Source organism: Syngnathus acus, chromosome 4, assembly GCF_901709675.1.
Source record: "Syngnathus acus chromosome 4, fSynAcu1.2, whole genome shotgun sequence".
In the NCBI taxonomy this organism is placed as follows: Eukaryota; Metazoa; Chordata; class Actinopteri; order Syngnathiformes; family Syngnathidae; genus Syngnathus; species Syngnathus acus.
Window position 1 is genome coordinate 5,870,652 of NC_051090.1, and position 19,068 is coordinate 5,889,719.

The 19,068-nt window shown below is 40.5% G+C and overlaps 1 protein-coding gene across 1 annotated transcript in view; it reads left to right on the forward strand.

Moving 5' to 3' along the window:
* Positions 1 to 19,068, forward strand: part of agbl4 (ATP/GTP binding protein-like 4) — a 163,568-nt gene that overhangs the window by 7,652 nt on the left and 136,848 nt on the right. Inside the window, exon 3 of the mRNA XM_037250705.1 lies at positions 2,047 to 2,171. Coding sequence (XP_037106600.1) covers positions 2,047 to 2,171 — 125 coding nt within the window. The remainder of the gene's footprint in view (positions 1 to 2,046; positions 2,172 to 19,068) is intronic.

A 19,068-nucleotide genomic window follows, 5' to 3' on the forward strand; every position in this document is an offset into this window, starting at 1 on the left:
TTAACGCAGCCTGTCAAGACACCAATGAAGAAGATAATGAAGAAAAATGATACACTAGAGGAATGATATGATAGTCTTGTTCTCAAGGACCAGAAATTGTGTTTCTTCTTATGCACCTTGGTTTTGCAGTATGCTAATTTTGTCACCCCTCTAAAAAACTGCCTGTTTTGTACGCATAGGTTTCCTTTTCATCCCGTTTAATGTCTATTTTCCGAAAAGGGCAGCCACACAATAAAAGCAGTCGGCGTTGGTTTGATACTAAATGACATGGCATTGATTTAAACGGTCAGGCCAGCAGCCCACCAAAGTGTTTGAATGCGGAGGTAGCCACCATAAAATTAAAACAGGGATCAATGATGTGTCATATCCTTGCTGCTTCACGGCCTCAACGTGTAATTTGGACTTTGAGGCTGCAGCCATCTCTCATGTCAGGCCCTCCAGCTCTGGACTCAATAACCCAGTAGCCCATGGCTGCTGTCTTTTGCTCTCCTATAGTAAAGTGTTCACGAGCAGAAACACAAAGAGGCGGGTTAGTGTGTGTATTGTGTGTACGACCACCCCTGCAGATTCAATCGTACGGGGAATTGAGTGATGTTGTACTTTTGATGAGTTCTTATTAGCAGAGCATTGAGGCAAGTTGGAGCGTGTATGAATTTCTAACACAAGCCAGATGGGCTGGATTGAAACTGGGACCAGCGCATTGAGTGCAACCAAGCTGCTAAATATATATTTTTAAACCTCATCTATTGGACAGTTGATTTAATTTTTCTTAAATTTGACATCTGCGGCGTTACACAATATGTCATCATAGTCATAGTTTTTTTCGGAGGACCATTACGGCCATCAACAAACTGATGATTAACTAAGTTTGAAACCAGAGACTAGAAAAAACAGTTCAAATATTTTTAAAAGATCAATGGTAACAAAAAATTGCTGGCAATATCTGTACTTTTAAAAAGTGAAGACAATTTGTAACTTTAGTATTGACAGATGAAGTTGATGCACAATTTGTCTTCAGGGGCCACATAAAATGATTTGGCGGGCCGTATCTGGGCCCCCGGGCCTTGACTTTGACACCTATGCTGCCATTTGGCGGCCATTATCGACATGCTCTAATTGATAGTACTCATCCGTGTTTACTCTATGAAAGATGGTCAAAGTCATCTTATGAATTAAGTAAGAAATAGAACAAGTAGAATGGGGGGAAAAAAAACAAACGTTAGCACACTAGATTTATATGCCAGCATCCAAGCCATGCAACTACTCCCTGATTAGTCAAAGATGCTGCGGCGAAGCTCGTTTTCCCGGCCTGCGCGCTGGGATAAGACGCCAATCACTTCCCATTAGTGCTTCCTGTGGAAGCTGTAAGCGGATGAGCTTCAAATGTAGAAAAACATCCAGCCATTAGTTACTGTAATTGTACACTCTTGCTTTTTTTTTATTTCACGTTGTGGCTATTTCATAGCATGTTCATTAAATTTCATCATACAGTTATGAAGTTGTGCCAATCAATGCACATACTAAAAAGTTATCCATTTTAAAATCTGACAATCATTTAAGCCTTGACTTTAGAAGGGTGACAAATTGTCCTTCATGTATATTCACTTTGAGACCACTCATCAATTCCTCCTATACCACATGAGCATTTTCAACATACGTGTTTCATGTTCCAGCCGTGATATGAATCTTATATTTAGAGCATCTGTCATGTCGTCATCTAGCAGCCGGTCATCTTCTAGACAGCTATGAGACTTGGAAGCCGGGAAATGATTCCCATTGGATTAATTATACTCCCACTCATCATTTTTCCGCGGTTACCATGTAATATGTCCGATATGGATGGTTGAAGCTTTTGGTGTCACTTGGTCTTTCTTCATGGCCTCGATGGAGGTTGTTTTGGCGTGATAGACTTGTCAATGTATCAACATTGAGTGGAAGAAATACATATTGTATTGATTATTTAATCGAATGAGGTCATCGCTCTTGGTAAACTTGGGTTGCAGATGAAAATGATCCACACTCATGTAAAGTCTTCTGCTTGTGCAGGGAACCTTGGCCGTGTTGACTACATCAGCGAATTTGAGTTTGACCTCTTCATTCGGCCAGACACCTGCAATCCCCGATTCCGAGTGTGGTTCAACTTCACCGTGGAGAATGTCCGAGAGACTCAGGTCAGTGTTTTAGATTTTAAAAAGCAGAAAACACTTTTAGGACGATTAGGGAGTCTCATTAACGTTCCACATTTGGTGGCCATTTTTTTCCAAACGTAATATTTATAACTAAACAAGCTTAACAGTTTTGCTGTTAATATTTTGACATCCGGAAGCATTACAGGTGGGTAAACACATTTAATTATTTTCAATGATCTAAATCAAATTAAAAACCCTAAAAGATATGAATTGAACCTCATTCCGTTTTTTTCCCGATGCAATATGGTCGGTGAGTCATCATCGAGAACCACATCAATAACAAAGCATAGCAATTTAATAAAGCCTAGTTTAAGATTAATTGAACAAAGTGTCAAATTAGACTTCCATCCCAACATCTATCAGTTAGTCGTGTGCAAAAAAAAAAAAAAAAGTTTTCCCCTACTGAATCGAGGCAATCTTCTTTTTCCCTCGCATCAGTTCTTGTCAGTCTCCCTGGGTGATTCTGCCACCGGCAACCTGCGAGCTTTGCGATTGGTCGACAGAGGTGGTCACATGGCACAGAGATACTCACTGTATGTGATGACAGTTAACATAGCTTGAGGGGAGGGGCCATGGCGGCGTGTGCTATTTAAATATGACTTTGTTGGATTAGAAGAAGGTAAAACCGGACGCGTTGGCGATAAATCCTTCGATTTGTCGTATCATTTTTCATGGATAATCTTGTCAGACTTAGATAAGAACAACAGAGACAATGCAAAGGAGCAGCGCAAGCACAAAGAGAACAGTGAGTGAGGACGGAAAATGAAATAAATTGGAATCGAGCAAAAAGAAGGCCAAAATAAGGATGAATCCCCATCATACTGTTGCGCCTGTCTTCCTGTGGAGTGTCCAACACGCCCAATCTGAGCCTATCAGGCCAATCAGGCCATCTCCCCGCAGTGCTGTAGTCAGCACTAATCACATTTTATGGCTCTGAGATGAATGGGAGGCCTCGACTTGGAGCTGAATCGATCCCACGGCTAGATAGTTCGGCACCGGCAGCCTGCAGCTCGGGCCAACAGGATATTTGCTGCTGTGGCAAAATGACAGAAAGTGTGTGGGAGAGACTGGCAGGAAGGCGCTTTATACACACACCCCACAGGTGTAATAATATTACTCATTTTAATGTGTACATGATACACAATCGTATAGTTGACTGCCTGCTTACGCTCGATGAGAGAAAATGGCAGCCACTCTCTTGTTTCTGGGAACATGGAATTGCCTCTTGTCTGTCCAATGTCCAGCGTGTGTCATGAATCGACAGTGTTGTATTTATCTATGTGCACAGCATATTGATATGTATCTGAAATTCACGTCCATTAAAAAAATAATAACAATAGTCGTGCGATATGAGCCGAATCACACAAAGTAAGAAATTAGAATAGAATATGTTAAACAGATGAGTGCAGTTATGTGAGGAGATGCTGTTCTATGGAGATATCAGCTCGGTTCCACGGGAGAACTGGACTGGTGGAGTGTTTCATCCAGCTAAGCCTTGCTAACTCTCAGCCGGAGCCAGGGGAACGGGGTACAGTAAAAGCCCGTGATATTGGAAGTGAGATGGCTATTTTGAAGGAATGTAAGCTGGTGAAACAGATTTGGTCTGCCTCAATCAGCTTAGAGGCTTTGTTGAAATTGGCTTCATGGTTATGATGGATGGATGGATGGTTGCTTGGCTGGATGAATGTCTTCTTTTTATGTCTCTTTTTTTTTGGGCATTTCCAAAACATCTTGCATACTTGGGAAATTGTTTTGGTTTACTTGCAGTTCTGGGAATAATACTCAATGGAATGTAACAGTATGATGACAAATAGTTGAATGGGCTGGTTTTTAAGGCAGCCTCTTTCTTTTTTTTTTTTTTTACTTCACGGTACCTTCTTGCCAATGATTCTGGAAACTGGAAATTATGTAGTAGCAGGAGGTACTACTATTTTAAGCTGCTGATATCATATGAGTACTGTACGGGAACATGCGCAGAAACCCAAATATGTCCTTAAACGTATTTTTAAAATTCCGAATAAAACCCCAGGGTTACCTTATTTCTAATTAATAAATCTATAAAAGATATAAATATAAAATAAATATATAAAATAATAAAATATCTCAGCTTCGGGTCCGTCATGAATTTTCATGTCTCATAAATAAAAAAAAAAACTTTGTATACATTTAGAGTTGAAGAAACTTTCCGACCACCTCGGCGTCTACTGACTTATACCTTACAAAAGTTTATGTTCTAATTCCAAAGTGAGTGAAGCTCAACAAGCAAGTTCCTGCTAGCACCATTGCATTTCATCCTCTCTGCCTATGTTATGGCCAGAAAGCGGTGGATGAGTTGATATGACAGCCCATTGGGCAAGTTGATATGCCATTCCATTCTGCTGTAGGGGTGTGCTAAATGTCAGGCTCCGTGAAGGGTACGGCTGTGAGCTATTATCATTGGGGCCTTCAGGGAGCCATTCATAGAAGACAGGCAGTAAAACCTTGCACCGAGCACCTTCAACTCCGATGATTTGTAAGCCTCACTTGCCCAGCGAAAGCACAGTACAGAACGGTTACTCACCATAACCAGGCAAGAGGATGAACTCCTGGCACAGTCTTCCATTTTGTACCCTCAATTCCCACAGGCCCAGTCTTGTTGTAATATTTGAGTCGTAGCCCACTGACAATAATTCATCAGGGACATTACGCAGTCGGACACACTCGATAAGTTGGATATTGATTAGGACATCAAACATGTGAGGCGTTTTTACATTGTTTGCATAATGCCGTTTGTTGTTTATAGTAGCTGCTGCTGTGAATAACATCATGTTAGAGTCAGATGTGACCAAAAGGACTTCTGGCCATTTAACCTACAGGAAGAGAAAATAGAGGATTTTTTTTTTTTCCTGGTTCGCCCAGAGGCTCGTCTGTGTGGTTCAGAGGTCGCTGATAATAGACAAGAGGGCCTGGTTCACAATTCATCCTCAAGGTATTTGATGTGATGAGGTCAAGGCTCTCAAGTTCCTCTACTACTAAATCAGCTTTCAGGCAAGTCTAAAGCAACAGAGTCAGAAAATTGTAACAATGTGATGGAGGCGACATTGAAAACAAGGATCGGGCATAATGAATATATTTCATTATTTGTGATTATTTCGTGATTAATCTTCAGTCTGTAATTTTAGCCGTCGACTCGCCAACACATTGACTTTACCAGGGTCATTTTCATCGAAGTGCGATCCACGCCAGTCCGAAGAAGCACCGTCTAACTCTTCAAGATAAAACAGCCCAAATTAAATTCACCAAACGCCCTTCTGTTACAAAGAACAGTACCTTACCATCTGCTCGGACAATAAAACGTGTCGAAGCGATGGTTGTTTAACAACCTCTTTTTTTGCAAGTGAATAATTAATATCAGCAAGTACTGAACCCCCTCCCCCAAAAAAAGCATTCTCACTGCCGTTTTGGGTGTAATTACACTCCCGACCACTAGATGACAGCACACTATTTAATTTGACACTGAGCACATCAGACTAAAATCAGGAAATGTAATAATTCACACAACTTTATAACATCCAGAGATTCTCCCACCTCTTTAAAATTAATCGAGAAAAAAATCAATGAATTAAAAAAAAAATTGAAATCTAACTCAATGCATAACCTGTTTAAATTGCGTTGTTTTTTGCCAACATCCTTCCACCATTGCCCTTCAGCGAGAGACAGACAAGTAATTGTTTAACAGCAGCGGGTGAATGTTGCCCCATCATCGGTGTCGTCACACCGGTGATGATCATGCGCTCAAGACAGCTTGTCGGGGTCAATAACTCATGACGGGGGTCCTAGAAGGTCACGAACCTTCAAATCTGTGATTAACGGTGACTTCCTTTTTTCTTTGAGGTCACATCTTTTTGTACAGTATTTGCCAAATGGCTTATCACTTAATAAAGACACTACAAAAAAGTTTGGATGGAACATAATGGGAACTTCTTGAAAGGCACAGGGCATCAGGCAGGCAGTTTGTCAGCGGGTTGTAGGGTATCTTGAATGACCTTGTTCTGTAAAAAAGGAACTCGGGCATCCTTCCTTATTGTCGAGGCTGACGCTCCCCCAGATCACGCCATAATGACATGGACAAAAGGATATGACGACAGCACAGAATGGATTTTTAAACTGTCGCCCTGATAGCGGAATGAGTTTTCCCCGGGTTATCGCTGCTGACACAATATTCCTTATCAAAGTTCATTTCCCTATTTTTAACTTGATTCGCTTTAAAAGGAGAGCTAATGGTATGTTTTTAAATCTAGCCGACTCGCCGTTTATCATGCATTTATTCTTGCTTTTTTTAAAAATCAGGTTGAGGGGGGACTGTGAATTAAAAAAAAGAACACATTTAATTTTCTATCCAGCCTGCTTATCCTCACTCACAACTTCTGGAGATGGGCTGGTGCGTTTACCATCAGTGCAGTCATTAGTGAAGTGTTCATTGAGAGTCCAGCTGTGTGCCAGTGTGTCATGCTGCCAATGTGCACCAATTTTCCAAATCAAAGCACAACACTGGCAAAGTTGTGTTTTTTTTTTGGGGGGGTGGATGTAGCTGAGTATGCCAACAGAGTAACATCAGTGGAAAAATTACACATAACGACGATGTGAGTATTACAGAATTTCACTTTACGGCAAGAAAAAATAAACCCCACTTCACTCTTGCAAAATGGCCGACAATTTCGGTGAAATTAGAACTGGAAGCTTGCACCCCTGGGCTGTTTTTTAGAATCTACTTAAATAAGATAAATGCAAACATTCACTTCAAAGTTCCACATAAATTTGATCAATGTACAAGCAACTCGCACAAACATCGCAATGTGAAAACTAAGACAATAATAAAATGAAAGGAGACTTTAATAATTGATTAATAATTATGAATGTGTTGGGAGGATGCCAGCATGTGCAGTATTTAAAAGAAGCAGCAGTGAGGAAAAATAAATTACAAATCAAATTAAGTCAAATCAAAATAATAGCCACACGTTTGACAAAAAAAATGAAAAATAGTATTAATTTTCAACATGAATAATGCATTGGGAATGCGGCCCTATTTTAATTTCAAATCAAATTCATTTTTCTTCACTTTCTGTAAAGAAGTATTACACTTGATGCAATTTGGAACAGTAAGTCCAAAGCTCCCAATGCATTTTCCTATTGCTGCAAAAGTCATGAGCCACAAAATTCAAGAGCAATAAAAAAAAAAGTATTGTTCAAAAATAGACACCAAAAACATTTGAAAATCACCGCTCTAAGGAATTTGCTCATTTCTTAAATTGTCTTGCGTATCACATCGGTTTGAATTGTCACCATTTTTACAAAATCTTATTGACAGTATTTTTGAGCTTCCCAAAGAAAGCTCGATGGGTTTGGTAAGGAAGGGCCTTCCAGAGCTTCTGTGCAGCTGCACGAAATGATGAGCCTGGTGTCGGGGCATGGATCATCCTTTTTCACCGAGTAATGAATACAGATTGCACACTGGATAGAAGGCCTCAGCAATCTGCTGCTCGGCAAATGAAACAACTGCCATTCTAATGAAATAGTCGTTTCATGCCAGCGCTGCCCTCGACGCCGTCTAAATTCAATTCCAGACTCGCAGATTTGCATGTTGGGGGGGATTGAGAAATGCGGCATGGCAGAGAGGCGGGGTTATAAATGCTGTAATTAGAGTATTGTCTCAGAGTATGTGTGTATGTTGATGCGTGAAGGTAGCGGTGTAGCGGGAGGGCCCCGCCTGTCGTGATATTGTCGTTAACCACCTGGTTATTTTCAACGGCGGGTCCAATCGCAGCAATGGCACTCCGCTTGCGTGTAACTTCACACACTCGACTAATTATGTCAACTAGCGGCTTGGGAGGACGGGCTCCCTCTATTCTGTATTTAGGGAACAGCGAGGAAAGCCGCGGTGCCTCTTTGATGCTGCTTTTGTTTTCTTGTTTGTGCGGTTTAATAATTGAATCAAGCCAAACGTCCTCCTTCTCTGTGTAACTGTCTGTTGGCGAAGGCTAATTACGCCGCAGATTGTTCTCTCGATGAGAGTTTAGATCCGGGAGGGGCGGAGGGGTGGCGTTGCTGTGTGTTGATGGCTGTAATTTAACAGTGGGCTGGTGGGCTAAGATGTCTGTCGACCGCTGTTTTATTGTTTCCGAAGGCTGCTGACAAGCTACTATTTGAAAAGTCCGGCCAGTAAACCAAGGCCTTTTCTGACTGTTAATTATTTATTTGAGGATCATTTGACGTACAGTGGCGTATTCTAGATTGGTTATTCAGAGTTGCTTTGCGCTAATAATCTAGTTTAAATGGACCTGAGTGTTTTCCACTTTTTTATCACTGCATTTTCCAACACGTTGTACTGAGACTAAGTTGTTTAGTCCAGGCGGGCCCAAACTATTTTCTCTAAGGACCGCATGCAGTAAGTGGAAGGATGCTGCAAGGGTCACCTTGACTTCAACTATTCACAGACTAAATGGAGTTTTTTTTTTCCCCCCCAATATATTCTCTCAGGTTGAGGGTGTGCTGGAGGCTAAATTTTTAATTACATATTAGATATTAATTTTCAAATCTGATACCCGTCTATTGACTGATAATTTCTTAATATTAATTTTGATTGAGTTGTACAGGTCACACTAATGGTGGAAAAAGGGTTTTCAGTCTAATTTTTCGAGCAATTGATCAGGGGTGACCAACAATAACTTGAACGCTACATCGATAAAAATTTGCAGAAAACGCTGAGTCGTGATTGTGCCGGGAAATCACCTATACTGTAGTATTACCATACCGGTTCCTTTATTGATGCGCTTGATTTAGTTCCATTACTACGATCAATATACAATACACATTGTTTCTATTTGGTTTTTTTATGGTCAGATAAATTGAATGGATTTTCCCGTGATATTTGGAACGACTAACAGCATTAGCCATCAGTGCTGTCAAACATTCGAAGACTTCATTTTGCGTCCAGAGACTGACCGGATTGCCTAACTGATTAGATTCAATGCTGCTGGTTCCAATTAGTTTTTACACAACCAAATCATCCTCGACACTAGATTAGCATGCACTGATTAACTGTATAATGCAATACACCGGGGATACACTCTGCATTGTTGCCTGTGGTGTTTAATAATACACAAATGAGATGAGCTCAACTTGCCATACTTGAATTTGTGATTGGGGAATTTACAGAGCAGATTGGACTAAATTGGACGAAGGTATTTGCGGGACATGTGGCGAATTTAGATGAATGTAGATGAAATGGTCAAATTAGAACTCAATTCAAATATATTTTTTAAATCATCGATCCATCGGCAAAATCATCAACAAATTTATGGAAAAAAATTAAATAGCAGTTGCAGCCCTGCTCTGATTTTTTTTTTTTTTTTTTTTGGGCCGCCTTCGCCATCAGAGCAGATAAGCGCCGCAAGTTAAAATACAAGCGTATTAGACTAAGCTGTCTCGGCTTGTAGAGCAGAAATAAGTTGGCGCCACAGTGATTTGAGTCACCGTTTGACACAAGCTACAAGCTGTATATCTCTCGAGGCTCTCGGTCTTTGGTGGCCAGTCATAAAAAAAAGCTTCCTGATAACATTTTCAGGGATTGTGGCGCCATTGACTCATTTATCTTGACTGTGTGTGTATATAGTGTATTTTATTTATTATGGCAATCCTTCAATCTTGCTGGTGAATTTATTTACAACACCCTTGAAAACACCTAACCGAGCTACAGACTTTACAAAGGCTTTTTTTTGGTCATTTGCACTGAAAGTTTGCCAGACTTCAGATTTGAAATCATCGTTAAGACGTTTGCTTATGTATGCTAACACATTAAAGGGCAAAAATATTTTTCAAGGGATTTTTTTCTTGTCGTATCAACACAAATTATATGGCAGGAAATACAATACCCGATATCCAAGGTTAGCCTAAAAATACAACAAATACAAGATAAAATAAATATGCTGAATGTTTCTGATGAAGATCAGAGATGCTTATTGAACATGTGCAAAGGTTCAATACAGCAAAGGTGTGATTGAATCCGGATTGTAGATCACCTTGGTGCTTTGTTTAGCCCGAATATGTGATATCTCCACCGTGGCAGCTTCCCCTTTGCGGTGTTTGCGAGTACACAAATGCTGTTTGTCTTTCTGATGTTGAGATTTAGCATCTCTAGAGACGTTACGGACTTGCGTTTTCTCGTAATAAAGCAGCAAAGGAAATTTTACATAAAAGATCAAAATAAACAGTGATACTAAATATGTTAACTATTTACAATTTTTTTATTTACTTTTATAGTTTAATGACAATTATTTGTATTGCTCTGGGCTCATGTCAAAATAATAATTAATTTAAATTAGTGACAACATTTTGTGATTTGTTGATGAGTGGTTCTAATGTGATGGGAAAAAAACAGAGAACAAGAATCAATTCCTTGTGCTCTGGTGTTGTCCGATCATCTTTTGCCAACATTGAAAAGTGACAAGCTACATGTGCGCAGAATCCCCCAGGAGAAGCTTGTTCCGGCACTTGCCGGATCCAGCCATTGCAAATCTAGACACTCAAATGAAAAGCCTGAAAAAGCTGAAGAGCAAACGACTGAGGGAGGAAAATGGGTGAAGATGAAAAAAAGTATAGTTGAAGTATAATGAGCATTCGAGATGTGAAGATTGCTGAATTAATCAGACTGTGAGTGCTCCTGCGATAAAGGCGGAATACTTTTCATGTGACAAATGTGTAATTAAGAATGATTTTTTTTTAACCCCCCCCCCCCCCCCACACACACATTTGAAGTCACACACGCACGCAAGAACATATTGACGGACTGGAGGTGGGCGGGAAGAACAAAGCGCTTCTGTCCTTCTCTGCGTGGAACATGCGTTTCTGGAAAAAGTGTGAACATGAGACGGAGCCTTTAATTAGAATAATAGCAAACCGCGATTGCTGACTGATTTTGACTGATAGGATGAGATGTTTTAATTTTGGCATTTTATTTTGTCTTATATATGTGACACCAAGTTTTTCTTTCCCATCAAATGTCTGTATAATTTGAAGGATATATTTGTTTCCTCCTCCCACACATTATTTACAGTATCAGTAGTTTTTACTTCTTAAAGTTTGAGTGACTGCATGTAAAAAAGGTGGACTGGATTACTTCTTTGTCAGGCAAGCGTGAAGGCGAAAGGCAGATTGTACCTTGCTTGGTTTCCATGGAACGCAAAGTCGTGCTGATGAAAAATTCATAATTCTTTTTTGTGGATGACGATGCAGACAGGGGGATTATATATTTTTTCCTTTTGACATTTAAGTCACAATTGACCGGGCCGCTCTGGAATGCAAAGGGGGGAACCCTCATGGGGCCATTCATGACTTAAATAGAATTGAATGGCCCCTACATATTACCACATACACACAAATGCATCCAGTAAAACAAATAAGGTTAAACAATTCATTTTGAAAGTGGAGTTGTCACAAAATATGTTCCAATATCTCACTGTTATTATAAGGAAAACCATGTACAGTTTGGATGTTTAAAGAAACATTGAGTTGACATATGCCTTTGTGGGCCACATAAAAAGATGTGGTGGGCCGTATCTGGCCCCTGGGCTTTGAGTTTGACACCTGTGGTTTAACCTTATGTTATTATTCTCCTTAAGCCACAATGTAACATTCTATTTGCCGGTCAAACAGATTCCGCACTATTTTGTCCACTTTTTTCAAACTCAGTGTATTGCTTCCATCAGCATTTAAAAATAAAAAATAAATCCCCCCCCAAATGCATTTCAATGGCTGTCAATTATGCAGATTTTCACTACTCATCGTGGGTGGTGCACTTGTACTGTGACAGAGTTCGCTATCAATACAGTTGAGCCAGGATGGTCAATTTCCATGCTGTCCAACCCTTAAACTAGCTAACATAACTTTTCATGGCAGTTTTCTTGTCCATCCTTTTGCTAATAATTAATGCAAATAGCGTGAAACCATATGTCCTTGTATAAGCAAATGCAAACAATTTATTGCTGTGTGGTCTTTCAATTATCCATTATCTACCGCTTATACACAATTTCATAATACCATATGTCTCTTCAAATGATGCCCGATGATCTCATATCTGATGCACACATATCTATCTATATGCGTACATATATGTGGAAGGTCATTGCCGCTGTGTTTGTTAGCGAGTTTAGTCAAGGCTACCCGTCATCATTCCAACTGCATTAACCTTGGCCTCCATACCTGCAAGGCCCACAACTTCCATTTCTCGGCAACAAATACAGGTCCCGGCTCGGGGCAAACTGGCAGGCAGCATAGTTAATGACTTATTTACTGTTTAATGGCTGTATACGGTAGCGGCGTAACAATTAATGAGAAAATGCCAAATTCACAAGCCATGGGGGAGTCAGGTGGCCGAGGTTATTTTCTTTCTCTAACTTTATCTGGGCGCTGCCTTCTGCTCTAGCCAGATAAACTCCCGCATACCTGGAGACAGACAGGCTGACAGCGGCAAGGACAGCTACTTTTACAAAGTGTCGCTGTAAAAATACACACTGACCTTATTTCCCAACTTTTATTCCATTCCTCTTTATTCCATTCTGGCCTGAAATAAATCATCCTTACTGTGTCCCCATTTCAATGAAGTTATTGATTTTTTTTTTTTCTTTTTTCGGCCTGCCATATAGTCCTCCCCTTTGTCACTAATGATAAACACTTTTTTTTCCCCTCAAATTTCCAAACTGCTTATCATATTGGTTTTCATGCACATTTGCCAACCCCTCCCTTCATTCCCTCTCTCCTCTGCCTTTTCTCTTACGGTGTCTTGTTTTCCCTGGCTCTCTTTAGCTCTGTGAATACCATCGCTCAAGCAGTGAGCTGTTGCAGGCACTTTGTTGCTGACCATGGTGCTGAAAGCCTCCTGCCTTCCAATTGCCAGAGTGTTCATTTCATGGTTCATATACCCCGTTCTCCATTTGTCAGAGTGCTGTTAGCCCCCCACACTTATTTCTTTAACCCCTTCCCTTACAAATAATAACAAATCAAAGGCACATTTGTTTTACTCCACCGTCACAGCTCCTGCCACTGCCAGGCTTTCAATTAAAGAGCCGGCATTTGTTACACGTTGCAGAAAATGTTTTGGGGACTTTTTTTTAGATATTGTTTTGTTGCTTTGCCCTTTTCGGTGTGTGCTGCTGTGTTTTATTGCGTTTAACCACATTCCACTTTGTTGCTTGTTTGGTGTGAACTATTGGATGCCCAACGTGATTCAGCGTTGTGTGCCTTATGCAAATCTTTGTGTGAATATGCAAGCCGTTGAAAACAGTCCGTGACACAATGCAGGTCAAATATTTAAAAATTAAAATAAAGAAATAAATACATTTTCTAAAGACAGGTTCCTCTTAAATGGTTGTTTTTCCATATTTGCCTTGTGATATTTTGCGAGCAGTCCATGGTGCAGCTATGATCGTCTCCAGCTCACCTTTGACCCCGAACAAGATAAGCGGTGGAAAATGAATCAATAAAAAGGCTTTATTTTGTAGGACTGAATGTCCCTAACTGCTTTGAAACGACGGAAAATTATAGTGTGGAGTGTGTTCCGCTACGATTCCCTTTGTCGTGGGCTGGCCCACCACCGTGGTGGATTGTAATTGCACACTGACCTCGCGCAAGACTGTGACACTTAGCAGCTGACTGATCGGTCATAAACGTATCCCTTCTTTTTTTCCTTTTAAATTCTCCAGAGACAATCTTGAAATTGCAGAGAGATTATCGTCTTGTTTGTCCTTAATATCTTCCATCCGGAATGAGTCGTCGTCGTGCTGGTCTGTCTTAACGACACAAAGTTTGGAAGGTGTGCATCATCGTTTTCACTGCCGTCACCAAATAAAGACCTTCGGGAAGAAAAGAGAGATGACTCCATGGGTGGAGGTGCAGTCATATTGCTGAAGCTGCTTTGCGCTACATTGAACCACCATCGCTGGGGAGACTTGTAGGGAGAGATTGCAGGAAGGCAGATGTTCCTTCATCACTGCTGCAGCGTATCTTGCAAAGTTACAAGAAGCAAATCATGTGGAATTGATTTAGACTAAACTGATGGCATAACAGTTTTTGCTGTTAATGTTACAAGCTTTTTGAATGCCATCTGACTAAAAAAAAAAGAAAAGATGTCTGGCATTGTGTTACGGTTATATTTGACGTTGCAGTTACTTTCTTTAAGGTTGAAATAGGATCAAAATATTTTCACTTTTCAAAGATGAGATATTCTCCAGACTACACAGCAGTGTTGCTATAATCAAACCACGATTATTAAAAGTATTTTTTTGTCTGAAAAACACTTCTAGGTCATTCGAATAATATGATCAAATGAAAAAAAAAATTGTGTGCTGTTGCTAACTTCAAAATGTCATGTCAGCCTGCCATAAAACGGAGGTCGCTCTCTGTAAATTGAATTCGGCTTGCTAGTTTTATCCATGGACCTGAAAAGACAAAAATCACATGCCAATGCAAGGTGGTTATATAAATAAATATGAACAACAGCCCATAATTATACTTCACTCTCCATTTCACTCCATTCAGTGTCCTTCATTTAGGGGACCGTCTGTTTGGGTTCCAAATTGTCCTTCATGCCAAGCTGAATTTGTTAGCGCTGCTACGCCAGACGCTAAATAAATGTGTTTTTCAATCTCCCCGACCATCCTTTCCTCGGCTGCCTATGGACTCCCTGGAGTCCCCTGTGGTTTTAGGACAATCTCAGTGTCGCCTCATCTCTTGACTGCTTGCCGTTCCTACCAGGCCACCCATTGCCCTCGCTGTCACTTTTTCCAGCTCCCGATAAATAACCCCCGTACCCCTCCGGCCCTCTGCTCGACTGGCTGTTGCCGGGGCTGAATTTGTCACAATATCACTTGCTGTAAAAGGGGAAATTGATACTGCTGCCGTGCGCCGCGGGCCATAGTTTGAAATGTTAAAATGCCAAAATACGGTGGAACCTTTACCTCCGTTTCCATAAAGCCGGTTGACTTCCAAACATTTTCCCAAAGGAAAGAATGTAAAGTGATTTCACGTGTTGCTCAAAAACACATTTTTAAATATTATTTAACCACCTTTATATAACAGGGTTATCTAATGTTTGTCAAAGAAGCAAAAAATATATATATTATATTATTATATTATATTATAAATATTATGCATAACATGTTTTTCAGTCACCCAAAAATGGCACAATTCAGATTGTTGTGAGAAAATGCTAGAGCTGCTGCTGCAACATTTTTAGGCCATACCGTTAATTACACAACAGACATTAAAACTTGCAAGCTCCTCCAGCTAAAATGAGACACTCAAAGCTCCTCTGTTGCCTTGCAGGGGTTGTTTTTGTACTAAAAAGACATCAAATGGGGCTTTTAAATATCCTCCAAAGGATTGCAATGTAAAAAGGGGGACTTCATTAAAATATGCAAAAAAAATTTGCTTTGGTTCTACTTGGCCGCTTGGAAAACAGGCCACTAATCAGACGAGACATCCCCAGATGACCAGGTAAGAGGAAGAAGCAAAAGTTGCTCCCTGAAATCTGCCATTATCCAGATGGCACCATTAGCGATTAAGCCAGAGAAGTTCTTCTCGCTTATAATTGACTCCATAGGCTATTAGGCAGGTTGGCACTCGGCGAGGTCCACCGGTACACACCCCAGATGTTCCCACTGCGAGCAGGTGAAAGTTTGACTCTTTTTTCCGAGTGCTGGCGGAAGGTCCTGTAGATGGACACGGAGCTGGGAAGAAGTCACATTCAATTATATCAACGTCTCTATCAGCCTGGCTGTTTTCATTCTCTCTCTTTTGCCATCTCTCAATCTCCCTGTCGGGCCTTCTTTCCATCCCGCTTTGGGGAAAGACAGATTAAAGTGCTCTGTTTTCTGTGGAAGATCTTTGTCTCTCCCTTTTGGGTTTATCCAATGATAAAATTATATTGTCATATTATCGCTCTTGTTGGTCTTTTGAGTGTGTGTGCAGGCAAAGTGATGCTTCTTTATATGTTACGCGTATATGTGTATTCTTGGGGTGTGGAATCGATCCCAAATGGATTGTTCTGGTTGACTTTTTTTTTTTTATGCTCTCAATTTTTTGGAAAATATTATTAACAGTTGAGAATAGGGACCAGGCCACCCCATGAATGGTAAAAGTCCGCTTATAATTCAAGACCATTGAAATGAATTAGGGGGGATGTTGTCTTATACATTATATATATTTTTTAAAACTAAAAAGCCGATTAATCGGTAATCGTTTTTTTTTTTTGTTTAAAAATATTGATATATATTGTTCTTGCTCTTTCTGGACTCGGGTGCAATTTTTAGAAAGAACCGGTTTGGCCTCTGCAGACAAAAATCGTAGCGTACTGTAGCTCCCGATTCCTAGTCGATTTTCAATTCTGTCATTAAGCTTTTAGATAACAAAAAAAAACACTAATAAAGAAAAGTCTGCTCATTCTGCTGTGATGTTTATCATCTAATTTTAAAATTTAAACAGTGAAGCTCGACGGTTCTTTTCAAAACACTGCCGCGTTTAATTCTTTTTTCCGACGTAATTCTCGTGGGAAGACATTGCTCAATGTCATCAAACAACAACTACCGCCACAAGGTCAACGTTCCACAAGGCCTCATTGAAAGGAAGTCGATGCTTAGTTCCACCACTAGTTCTACAGCAGGCATGAAAAGGCCCGTTTTTAAGCATTTGGATTACATTACTGAATGGACTTTGAGTAATCCCTTTATAGCAAGGAAAAAGAGCTAAAAGGCATTAATTATTCATCTCCTCATGGCTCGCGGTAAAAAGGAGAGGCGCTCTCGGGTTTCCATCGGCTATTAGTAAACAAATCAATGCTGCTGGCTGAGCTCCTCCCCCGGTACTGAGCCATCTGCCCTTTAACATGACTTTCAGGGATGGACCATGGAAGAATTTCAAGAAAATCTTGATTCCCACAATCTGTTCCGCAAGCATAACACCTAATGTATTCACGGCATCCGTCTAATTTGTTCCAACAGTTGTTTCATTGATGTCCCGAACGGGCAGGTACGACACATTTCCGCCTCTGTGAGCAGACACGCAAATTTGTCACAACCCACCTAACAATAGGTAGTTGATATAATCAAACAGCACCGTTTGAATCCATAATCCAATTTCTCTGGCTAGCTTCATTGTAATTTGTTATCACCGTAATTATGAACTGAATTGTGAACTGAATGCCAGGGAATTGAATCAGGCGAGAGAAAAAGAATAATATGATTGAGAACTGCGAGGAATCAATACGGCTCTGCTTGTCATCTCCACGCTGGCCCGAATCTTGGCTGAATGTGCTTCTTTGGGGGATTGGGCTTAATTCAATCCGGGAGAGCTAACGCACTCCCTGTCCCCTTTGCGTGGTAGACAACATCTCTGTCTTGATTTAGACTCTGTGCAGGGGCGCTGTGCTGGGAGTCATGCCTGCGAGGAAGGTATACGATGCTTGATTTTATTTCATTTCGCCGAATCAACTCCGAGGAGCCCCGCAGACTACAGCAACATGTCACTTACTGTCGGTAGAAGTGAAGAGACTGTTGCATATGGAATAATAAAAAAAAATTCGAGACTGCAGAACAATAATATCATGTGATTGATGTAACCATAGAGCGATACAATATAAGTAGTGTTTTTATTTTCAATTCTCCAATACCGTTAAGTTCAAAACTATTTGGACAGTAACAAACATTTGAGAGTTTTGTCCGTATTTATGTTCTTAGCGTGTACACGTTCCGTTTTATTCAAAAGATTTTCTTTATGTGGCATGTTGTGTAGTTCCTAGTTAGAATTTATGGTCAAATTAGACATACAACTAAGTTATGTGTTTAAAACAACCACTTAACTATGCCTTAAACACCGTTAAGGAACCGATAATTAATTAAACACAAACGGTTTAGCAATGCGTGTAGACCGAAAATGTAGTGTTATTTTTGCGGAGGGAAGTATTTAAATTAAATAATGAAAGTTATTTGAAATCATTGACTTCTCAGGAGCCCCTGGACGTCAGTGACTTTTAAGGTCCTGGTAACTTTTAAGGTCCTGCTTTACCAGGTCGTCACGGCAGCCACCTTTACTTGCTGAACTTTGAATGCCTTCACAAATCCATTCTTTTCTTTTGCTGTATGCTTATAGGCCGCCTCATACACCTCATAATCCATTTTATATGTGACCCCCAATATGTCCTACCCCATCTTAAAAAAAAACAACAACACCTTTTCTTCCTATCCACTTTTCACAGGTCACCCTCATAAACAAGAACAAAATATTCATGCATGTATTTTGAACTGGCTCGTAAAATAAGAGCCTATTCTTGCAATTCTGAAATGCCTTTTATTTGAGTGCAATTTGATTGTGTTGTGTGCCGTTCGTATGTGAGGGGCCGCTTGTAAAGGTTATACAGCCCTGTGAAAGGCAATCTCATTCGCCAGCCACAGAGGGGGAATGTCCCTGCAGATGTGCACTGGGGGAAACAAATGCTTCTCCCTGTCTTGTTATGGGAACATACTGATAAGGTGGGTCACAACATGCTGAAGGCTGATTATTAGAGTGCCTTTTAACACACTTCATTTTGACCATCATCCATTGGAGTTATGAATAATGTACTCTTTTGCAATTGTTACCTGCATCTTGCCCTTTTTCGCTCGTTGAGCTGTCTGTGTGTTTATTTAATTCGTCCAAGTTATTGCAAATCCACCCCTTCCACCTACATGTTGGAAATGGAGGGGGGGGTTCATTGCTGGGGAAGAGGATATTCAACAGGGGCGCCCACGGTGGCAAAGCCATTTCCAATAATGTCTTCTTTCTGCAACAACAATCGTGTTTAACCCCAGTGGCT